Source organism: Dinoponera quadriceps, unplaced genomic scaffold, assembly GCF_001313825.1.
Source record: "Dinoponera quadriceps isolate SergipeBrazil2010 unplaced genomic scaffold, ASM131382v1 scaffold1578, whole genome shotgun sequence".
In the NCBI taxonomy this organism is placed as follows: domain Eukaryota; kingdom Metazoa; phylum Arthropoda; class Insecta; order Hymenoptera; family Formicidae; genus Dinoponera; species Dinoponera quadriceps.
The window spans coordinates 54,230-65,192 of NW_014555832.1; the positions used below are offsets into that span (position 1 = coordinate 54,230).

The 10,963-nt window shown below is 48.5% G+C and overlaps 1 protein-coding gene across 1 annotated transcript in view; it reads left to right on the forward strand.

Moving 5' to 3' along the window:
* Nucleotides 1–7,178, forward strand: part of LOC106745526 — a 54,941-nt gene extending 47,763 nt beyond the window's left edge. The window contains exons 2-3 of the mRNA XM_014621214.1: nucleotides 3,760–5,593; nucleotides 5,657–7,178. Coding sequence (XP_014476700.1) covers nucleotides 3,760–5,593; nucleotides 5,657–5,918 — 2,096 coding nt within the window. The 3' untranslated portion in view covers nucleotides 5,919–7,178. The remainder of the gene's footprint in view (nucleotides 1–3,759; nucleotides 5,594–5,656) is intronic.
* The last annotated feature ends 3,785 nt before the right edge of the window (nucleotides 7,179–10,963 follow it).

Genomic DNA, 10,963 nt, shown 5'->3' on the forward strand with positions numbered 1-10,963 from the left:
GGGATGCGGAACCTCCGATACGGCCAGCCATTTCTCCACGCTTCCGACGTACCGACCGAACCGATAGCGCGGTCAACTGTATCTTCACGAATCCGAGTTCAGCTTTTTAAACTAATAATATTTACATATAACACAGGTACGAAAATAGCTTCCGATATCACGGTTTGATTAATTTTAGCGGCCAAACTACTGTTACGATTTTAATGAGAAACGAGGGGATGAAAAAGACTTGTAGAAATATTATGGAAATATTACAAAATCGTTTACCGTCTAGTTTTGCAAAAATTGATGCGTAAAGTATACAATTTCTGATAACGGTTGAGGTGCATGACAAACTTTAAAAAATTTGAAAAAATACGGAAAATCCAACGTCACGATCCTTTATCTACTGTGCATTCGTATGCTTCTATCTGGGGGGAGGGTATACATGATATTTTCACAAAATATACTTAGCGTAGAAAGGCAGTTCTAGCATAAAAATATTATACGTCGAAGAACGAAGAACGATTATTTTTTTATGAGCTTTTAAATATCACGTAAGTTTAGTAGATATTCTCTTGTTTTAGTGTCCAAGTACCATAAATCATGTTTATAAACATTTAGCGCAAATTTGTCGAGCTTTTTTCTTTATTATCGTGAACCAACTACTTAAATTTCTCAATGAAGGACGAATCGAGGAATCGTTTTCTCGCTCTCGCGTGCGCGCGGGATAATTCCAGTTAATGTTATTACCGCTCCATCTTATTTCGCGGCGCACCATTATTTCTCCTTTTATTTCCTGTGTACGCCGTGTACGCTTGAAACATCCACCGTGACGACGACGACGCGGACGACAGGTCGCTTTTCGTCACTGCGAAACTCTCGCAACGGAACCGGGCTAACTTCAGCAATCGCGACATTGACCTCTTTTCTCGGTAGGGTGGGGCGAATGCTGGCGCATCTTCCGCGGCAGCAATATTAATTTCCGTCCGTGCGCGTTTGTATTCCGCAGACATGTGAAATTGGCGAGAATAATGAGGTGGCTCGGTACGCAAACTCCCGCTAAAGTCGGTTTGAAAACCGGGGAATAAAGACCTGCCACTGGTGAGAAGCTCTCTCTTTCTCCCTTTTCTTCCTTTTTCCCGACAACCGACAAGTGGCTTACTTGCCACACGCGCTGACAGTTAAACCGAGAACGCGATACCCAAGTCCGGAATTAGATTGGCTGGTTTGCACAGTACAACGCGAATTGCGTTGATTAAACGCCCGAGTTTGTACAGTCGTTGGTTACAATTCGAATACTCGCGAATGCAATCCGTGTCGAGATCGGTTACACGAAAGTCCCAGAGATGATCCCTGAATAATTGCGCATTAATTATGCCGGCGGCTCGTGGAAGATATTAATTTACATCGAATACGTGCAAAAGTCATGTGATTAAATTGAGGGGGAAGGGCAGCGGGGATAGATAAACCGGACGGCGATGCTAACGAATGCACCGAATCCACAATTTGCGTGCACGAAACTGAAGCGCGAAATGTGCTACTACTACTACATGTTGTAACGATCGGCGTAGTTGTGAATTGCAAATACGTTCATTTAATATCGCCGCCCGGCTGAAAATTAATGCCGAATCTGCTCGTCGTCGTCGTTATCGCGACGATCACGACGGCGTTGTCCGATGATCCCTGCTCGACGGTATCTTCGCGTGTCGGTCGAGTTCTGTCGGACATATGTACATTTTTATTTATAAAAATATAGGTCTTAAAATGGTACTAATTTTTTTTCTATGCGCACGCACACACAGATGCATATTCATCGCGCGCCGGTGCTCCCGCATTGCGCATTGATTAATCGTGAAAAATAAAAGCTGCCCCTAAATCAGGCGAATCCCGATGAAGCCATCGGTCATATCGCTCGGCCGATAATTAAGGGAGCTTTGTATTTCCCAAAAACAGCGTTTGATAAGTGAGCGCGAATGCATTTCTATTTACGCGCGAACGCTCGTATGTCTCTTTCAAATTGAATTATTCGCAAAACAAATAGAATTTCAGCGTGAAAGAGACAGCAGAAGGAAACAAACAGACACGTTGTTTTCTGCGGGCTGTCGACCGGAGTGACGCGTCGCTTTTGCGCGCGATTAATTACAGCGCGACGAATAATCGGACGAGCCGCTAGATTAGTTCTTCAATCCGTCGCGGTCTGCAAATAGGTGACGGTGACAATAGTAACGGTATAACGACCCTGCGTACAAGAAAACCGGTTGAAGCGTGGGCGTCCCATCGGCCGTCCTTCGAGATCCTGGCTGATCGATACCGGAGGCGTCAGGACGACTGAGCCCCTATACGTACGAAAACACCGTTGTTTTTTCCGTCGCCATTACTATGTCATTTTGTTTGTTCTTGAAACGCAAAATATATTTCCTCGTAGACAAGTGTAATTTATAAGAATATTTTACTGTGTTGAATATCTTCTTCGAGAAAAATTTGTAAATCATTTTGGGCTTTCCAGGGGTGACGCAACCCCTTAATTGCAATCAGCAAGCGATCCAATGATGCATCGAAGACGTAAATGTCCGGTCGACAGAAGATCTCGCCGTATCCCAAAAGAGAATCATGATCCAAGAAAAAAGGCGCTTTATCTCGTGTGTCTCCGGCTAAAATGGCTTACCGTAACAACATCGCCGTACGTATTGGTAGTCACACTTTCTCACATCCGCATCCGGATTTCACGAGAAAGAGAGCGATTAGACGGGCAGGAGGAGGGGGGAAAATTAATTTCACTCGGCGCCCGCGCCGCCGGGTCGATCGCGAAATCGTTCGGCGAGATTTACGCTCGCGTTTTGCTCTCTAATCCAGGCGCGACTGGCGCCGTCGCCGAGGGTCGTTCGTCGATTTATCGTTCTGCTTTCATCACTGTAACGAGACCGAGTGGCTGAATAAACGCCTTTCTCGTCATCACCGCGGAGAAGAGTGCGAAAGCGAGCGTAGATGATAACGCGAATGATAATGCGCAAGACGTGATCAAGCGGAAGGATCAAATTCCAGGATGCGACAGCGTACCGAAAGATTCCCCTTTCCCGCTGAAAATCTCCCGGAAACCGGATTAAACGATCAACATGTTGAAATCGACGCTGAAGTTATTCCGGTAAACTCGACGAGAGTTGCGAGATTTCGCGCGATTACTTTCATCCCGCCCCCGCGATCGCCGTCGTTTTCGTCCTTCCTCGAAGGATTCCGTCGTCCCCATCGACTTTCCGCTGTCTATTCCCTCCTTACTTTTTCTCTCCGTTCTACCTTCGCATCTATGAAGAATGTCGGAGGAAACATATGCAGCTGATCGCTCCGATTACGAAGTTCGCTCGCTTCGACAGAAATAAGCTCCACCGGCTCACGTAACCGTTGCTGCGACGGATAAGATTCGGACAGATTGATGGACGAGAGGGAGGGAGGCGGTTCGCGTTAACAGCTTCTGCTAAGGACTGCCGCGGAAAAGCAGATGCTTCTGATTAGCATGCGTAATAACTGTTCATCGACGTTCCAGTTGGATGGACGCGGCTTCCGAGAAGCGCGAAGGATTAGAGCGAGTGCGGATCAGTCACGTTGTGTTACCTAATAAATTCGTGAAACAAGCGAACCTCCTCAAATAAAGGTATCCTTAGAAGGGAAAAATTATCCCACAGCTTTCCATCTGTTTCCCCGCATCCCGTCCCGATGAACGCGAGAAGAGATCGCTTTAAAACTGATAGTACTAATATTTGTTCGTCTTTTCTCTCTTCGCAGACGCTGTCATAGAGAACGACGGGCAACCTGAGTGCGACTGCAAGAGAAGACGCTTCTCCCATCTGCAAAGACTGGCAAAGGTCGGTAAACTGAGTTGTTGCTCATTTGTCGAGGACGACGTTCCGTCCACACCGTGGCAGCCGCCCGATCGCCGGGAGCACAAGCCATTCAACGGGATTTGCGTATTGCCGAACATGCCGGACGTGGACACTTTGATCCAAGAGTTCGAGGCGAGCTACGCGCCGTCGACGAGCGAGAAGAAGAATCGAGAGGACGTCGCGAAATCGAAGGGCATGTTCGTCAAGAGGATCATCGAGATCTACGAGATGAAGAACGGGGAAGCCGACCAGGAAGCGACCGTCGAGGACAAACGAAAGCCGAAGAAGAACCGGAGCGGTGGTCTCTTCTCGGCCGTCACCGGCATCCAGACGCCGAAGAAACCGGAAGAGAGGCGAGACGGCGCGGAAAAGCGCGAACTGGCTGACGCGACGGATCCGCCGAACTGCGATTCTCGCCGAGCTGGCGCGGGAGCCGCGCGGGAAAACGACAACGACGAAGAGGAGATCGATCGCGCCGAGGAGCCGTTAGAGTTGACCGTTGCGACTCCCGACCCCCGCGCTTCGTCTCTGAAGAGGGAGGAAGGAAAGACGAAAGAGAAAGGCAAGGGGAAAAGTTCGAGGAAGTTGCGGCGGCTGCTCGGCAAGTTCAGCAGGAGCGATTCGAGGCGCGCGACGAGAAGATGCCGACTGCCGTTCTCACGGCAGGACGATCTCTGGCACATAAAGAGGAAGGGACGAATCTTCTCCGGGTCCCCGGTAAACGTGCATCCTTCCGTAAGGGGAAGCGGCGAAGCGATTCGCGCGATTTCGCCGTGCGCCGCCGGAGGCGGCTCGCGCGACGTGCACGACGACGATAAGTCCCCGGCGATCGTAGAGTCGCAGGATGACTCCGGCAACAGCTACAAGAACCTACAGATCGAGATGTTCGACTTCGAGGAGGAGGGACGTTGGTCCGAGCCGCGGGAGGATATCGAGGATTTCGACGACTCGCTGAGCATTAGGAGCGTCGATCGATTCTTACCGAGTCTCGATCGGCGAAACAGCTTCGACGAGATAACTTGCCTCGTCAGCTCGTCCTCTTTTGAGGACGACACGAACGACTGCGAGAACACGGAAACGTCAGCCGTCGTCGACGAGTCCGCTGAGGACGCCGAGCACTCCGCTCAGCGATCGAAGCTGTACAAGAAATTGTCGGGGAGGAAGTCGTTGAAGAAGATGCTGTCGTTCTTCAAAACTAAGCGATACTTCGAGAAGAAGGCCAAGAACCCAGTCGACAAGGCGAAGTTCAACTGGCGGGACACGCAGCGGAAGTCGCAGTGCACGATGCTCAGCCCGGACTCGGGATTCGGCGAGCAATCCGCCAGTTCCCCCGGCACCTCTTTCCTCACCGCGGAAAAGTCGGCGAGCAACGTTCGCCACGAGGAGTCGCCGTTGACCTTCAGGACCTTCCGCCCGTCGCGAGACTCTCCTCCTCGCGACGGCGTCAGCAAGTGGAAGCGTCGTCCGGTGCTGAACGAACTGTCTCGCGAGAACTCCTCTTCCGTGGCTGGACAGACCTCCCGCCACGACCTCTTTCCTGCGAACTCGCCCCCGCGGATCCTCAAACATCCCTACGTGAAGGTCTTCGGGAACACCTACCTCTCGCTGACGAGGGTGGATGAGGTAGGCGAGCAGCTCGACGTGAGCGAACTGCGACACGAGTGCAGCACGTCGTGGGATTTCTCCCAAGATGGATGGGTATCGTCGTCTCCGTATCACGTCTGCGAGGAGCCAAGGTACGTTATATTAATCAGGGGTTAGGGTTGTTCGGCTAACTTTTTCGGATTCCTTCATCGCAGGTGGAGGTCGACACCCACGCTCGCCAGCTTCGCCAGGGAATCGTCCTTTCATGAACCGTTCATCCAGGGTAAGAAGCCGCGGATCAACAACGTCTGTCGACACGACGCGAGGAGAAAGCCGATTTTCAGCACTGGCTCCGTGTCAAGTATCAGCGGCTCGCCCTGCTTCGCCACCGTGAAGCCGAGGAATTGGAGATCTTACATGCGCCCGGAGAGATCGTCTGAGGAGGACGGTGGCATCAGAAGGCGCGCCTCCTTATGAGAGGCATCGGCGGGATCCTCGAAAGGGCCGATGAGTTCATAATAGCGCGTTCGAGCCGCGGTTTAATTAAACTTCGCCGTTCGGGCGCACCGCGCCGGAGATAGCCCACTAATGCCCGCTCGTAGTTAATTAACTCAGGTAGACAATTTAATTTGCTGGGAAAAATATAGTGCCGGGGCGGCGGCGATTAAATCAGCAAAACTAGCGAGTGCGTCGAACGCGAGCTCTCGGTGGAGCAACAATTGTAATATTAATTGTCTCATCGCGCGTGTACATAAAACGCGGCGTTTTTGTAATTAGTCAACCTGTCCATCGTGTATTAACGAGAGACCCGAGCGTCATTGACGCTAATTGCCTCGCCAATCTTGCTTCGCCTCGACGAAACGACGGTCGAAGCTCCCGCCTGAGCGATCGATGCTCTTCGCAGAATAATAATAACTTACTTGTGATCACCTGTGATAAAGGGCTGCGATTAAAGCCCGTGATATTAAAGATAGTCTGTGTATCGTGGATCGTATTCCTACGTTTAGGTTTACGAGAGACAACTGTAAGTGTGCGAGGTCCAACTACGTGTCGATATCATTCGTCCCCGCGAATCTCAGGACGCTGTTCCGTGCAATCCGGTATGATTTTTTTAATCCGGCAAATTCAAAGATACCGAAGTTGACGGTGGAATTTATCGACTGCCGCACGCGAGGCTAATTCTATTGCGGACGTTTGAACTTGCTTAAGAATTTTTGTATGATCTTTTCCCCCCTCGCTCTCTCCGGCGCGTGTTTGCGAAATGAAGAAGGATGCTGAAACGTCGTTTGCGAACGAGCTCTACTTACTTTCCTCGCTAAGAAAAAAAAAGACAACCGATAGCTTCCATCTCACGACGGATTAATAATATCGCAAAGAAAGAAATCTCGTCTTCGTTTCTCGCGAAATGACACACGAGGATTTGTCCGATTCGGTATACGTCTGTACACCCGACGAAGAAGTTTACAGCGAAGGCCGATATCAGTGTAAAGCTTATATGTATACTTAGTGTCTGACGAAGATGCACTTTTCGAGTCTCTCGTATTTCTCGCGGAAATATCGGAGGGGATCTCGTCGAATGGCGTCGAGAACGGAGCTTTATATTGGAGTAATTTTACAGCCCTTGACTCGTCGGAAGCTGTCGATATTGTAGCTTAAGCACTGAGCAAGTCGACGTTCAGTGATGCGGCGCGCCTGTAATTGACTACACACATTAAGGCACAATCATTTTGTTTTTCCTTCACGACGGTCTATTTAATGTGTGAATTATACATACTTTTACATACGAACTGGCGTTACATAAATATATATCTATACACGTACTTATATCACGCGAGCATACCATAATCACTTTCTTGTTTCTTTATTAACCCTTTGATGGCCAATATACATTTTACATAATTATGTAACATTTACTTCGGGTCCTCTTCAAATTTCGTCTGTCTGCCTGTCGGAAATCCTCTTATCCGCTTGTCTTCTCGTCGCTCCAGTCAGCCGGTGTTGCTAGCTGATGCATAAATATTTCTTTAAGCCTAGATCGTCCCGTGAACGCGCCGAACGTGAGAAACCACTGCAGCAGATCGCGATGTTTGATGTGTGAACGTTACGCTCGCCTCCGGAGCGAAACGCGAGCGGAAATTCGCTTATCTCCCATTCCAAACTGAATTACACGTCTCGAGGGCCGCAAATTTTCATAAAAATCCCGCTCTCTTCCGACAAATATTTCGATTGTGCGAGAAACCGCTAATGAAAACTTGAACTTTTCGCTTTCCCACGCGGGGCAAATATTTGCTCATGCCTGCCCTCTTTCTCAACAAATAACTGTATATCTCTTGACTCAACGACCGGAAACCCTCAAGGATGATTCTAATTTTCGCCAAAGGTTTCTTTCGCGAAAGAAACCGACTGTAAAAATCATAATAATAACAAGAATAGTGCCAAATAGTGCCGAACTAGCCGAGATAGCCGAACTGTAAATACACGTCTCGAAACTGTCACTAAGGTAATGCTCCGTATGTTCTTGCGTCTGATACAGTTGTGAACTTAACGCGAGGAACGAACGCATAGGCGACGATGATAACAACGTCGGCGAAAATGGAAATGTCGTCTGGCGTGCGAGGCGAAATCGGCGCGAATTTATGCGCGACGGCCTGATGTCAGGCGATTTGCATGAAATTCGGCCCTCCTCGGCGGCAGCCAACGATCGTTCGGTTATAGGCGAGTGTACATACGGACGGAGAGCAAGGACGAGACAGAGAAATAGAATTGGGAAGAGAGAGAAAGAGAAAAAGTGTGTTGCGTGTTTGTGGGCGAAACTCTCCGCCGGGTTGTTGTAATGCAGTGGAAATTGCAGGTAACGATGCGCCAGCGAACGTTATCGCCGCGCGCGCGCGGCCCAGAATTGCGATGTGGAATCTACCTTGGAGTACCTTGGAGTAGCAGCAACAGCAGCAGCAGTAACTACTCTTTTCGAGGAGAAGGAAAACGGCTCTCTCACTCTCGTCCTCGAGTTTCCGTCATGCGCGACGAGGCTTACCGCGAGAATCACGCTCGCTCCCTTAATCCTTCGACGACGTCCGCGTTTATCCTGCGGGATATCACGATTCGAGGATTTGGTTCAAGAGGCTAAAGCGGTCGTTCGTCGTAATTATCGATCTCCGATAATTATGGTTGGTGCGGTCGGCCGTCTCTCCGCCTTTTTTTTCCGTTTTTTTTTCTTTTTCTTAACACTTTCGCTGCGCTTAACCATAAGTGTGTGCTTTACTTTACGTGCGACGTTGAGGCGGAATGATACAGGTGATCCATTTTAATGGAAACTTTGTTCGATACGCACATTGAATGACAGATGGAATCGATCGCTGTGAACTTAGAGAAACCTTAAAGAAATTCATTGCACTTTGCAAATGCATCGATGCACCGATGTGCAACAATTAATATCATTAATCGATTTCTCTCTCATTATGTAGAAAAGTGTGTTAAGGTGATGTTATCGAAAGATGAATACTTTACGAAATATTTCGTATTTTATTGTACTGTAATAAAAAGTAAAGTATCTCGAAAAATATCCACTTTTCGATGTACTCATTACTTTTATACGCAAAATGAACGGAGGAATCGATTTGTGTCGAAAAATCTATATGAAAATTAACTAACCAAAAGAGTCAAGCAAGACGCGGTATATTTGCAGCGTCCGTAAATGACGAGTGATTTTACCAACGTCCGCCGAATCGAGGAGCTACTTTTCAGCGACACATTGTACGCGAAGCGAAGCGGTCAATAGAAATATCGCTCGTGTGTGTCACGCGAGGATAGAATAAATATTAATAACACGACGTGCGCTTTACAAAATTGACCTTTCGCGTTTGATCATTGTTCCCTTGAACGTTCGGGGCAAAGTCGCTTCTGACACATCGAAACGGGACGATAGTGACGCGAGTGTGTTGGCGCTTCCCCGCCTACGCTGGTGACGTAAGTACATCCAACGAAACTCGCCCACGTCCGAGGCCATTTTCTTCCTCGGTGGGATCCTTTTCTTTTGCGAACGAGTTTTCTAGCGTGCTTCTTCCATCTCAGAATCGGATCCATCCTGCCCGGCTGCGAAGATTTACTCGGTCGCCGCGGTGCTTTTTCCGCAAGATGTCAAAGTTCAGCGATAAGATCACACGAAGCGAGAGCGATTCAAAGGGGGGAGAATAGTAATCTGACACGCACCCTCCATTTACCGAATCTCCTGCGGAGAGTTTGCGGAGAGACAAAGAGAATTGCAGTCCGTTTTGCCTGGAGCCGAGTAAATTTGACGAGGAATTCGCGTCTCCGGACACGCTTGTGTCTCTCTTTTCGAGAAGCGGCTTTTAAGCTTTCTTAACGAACCGGAATAATGTCGGATACTTCATTCCGCTATAAATCTTGCCAGGATTTGGGATTCTGGTGATTCTCCCCGGATCCCACGACTCTGAGACCGGCATTATCGGGCAGGTGAGTTAACGAACTCGTTAAATCGAATTAACGGGGAAGCCCTGTGTGCCGTGAACCACTGCAAATTAATATAACGAGATCTGCTGGTAGCATATTGACGAAATCGCGCGATATTTGGACTTTAATACCGATTGACAGTGTCGCGCGTCGTAGAATTCCTCACGATGCAAGGCGACCGCTTTCGCCAGCTCTGTTCTCTCCCGTGAAAATTTATAGAGGAAAAGATAGTATTATGGTCCTCGTAGGTATTATAGCTTCTCTTAACCCTCCAGTGAACGCGCGCTATATATTTCACACCCTGGGCTTCCTTTCTCTACGATTTACGTGGAAACAAATTTTTTTCAGTGCCGTTCTTTTCACCAACTTTTTCTTTAATATTCTTTCTAACTTACTGAAGCTGGCAGCGAATTTTATTCGGCATTGTCTATCAACAATATAAATATTGATTATTGACGAAGTTATTGTACAAAATGTAAACGAGAGGCTATGATACCACCTTTTTTTCTATTCGATTAATTTTCAAAGGACGCGTAGAATAGCACCTCGAAATTCACGAGACACGGTTTCGCGAACGACCCTTCCGCACCAGAATTAGTTTCCGGAGAAAAAATTTCCACAGGTCGATCTATCAAATCAGAATTCATTTCCGGCGATAACACCGCTTCCATTATTCGACTCTTGATTAATTTCTGCCGTTCCGCCGCTATATCTGTACATGTCGCGCTAAATTCTTCTTTGAGACGTCGCGTGCAGCGACGTGTATCGGGAAGAATTCGCGTGCATCTGCTTGGGAGAGAATAGCGGCGCGCAAGCCGACGAAAGGAGCAATTTTCCGGAGCGATGGCGTGGAAAATAGATGCAATGCCGTCGCGGTAACACTGCCGACTGTCGACGGCGATTTTCACCGCTTCTCTCCCCCCCTCATTCCCGCCGCGACCAACGTTCGCGCATCGTAACGTCGTTCGCGAAGTCTCACCGTCGACACCGTTATTTTTCTCTCCTCTTTTTTCCTTGTTTCCTCTTTTTCCGAAAAACCACTGAAATTGGAA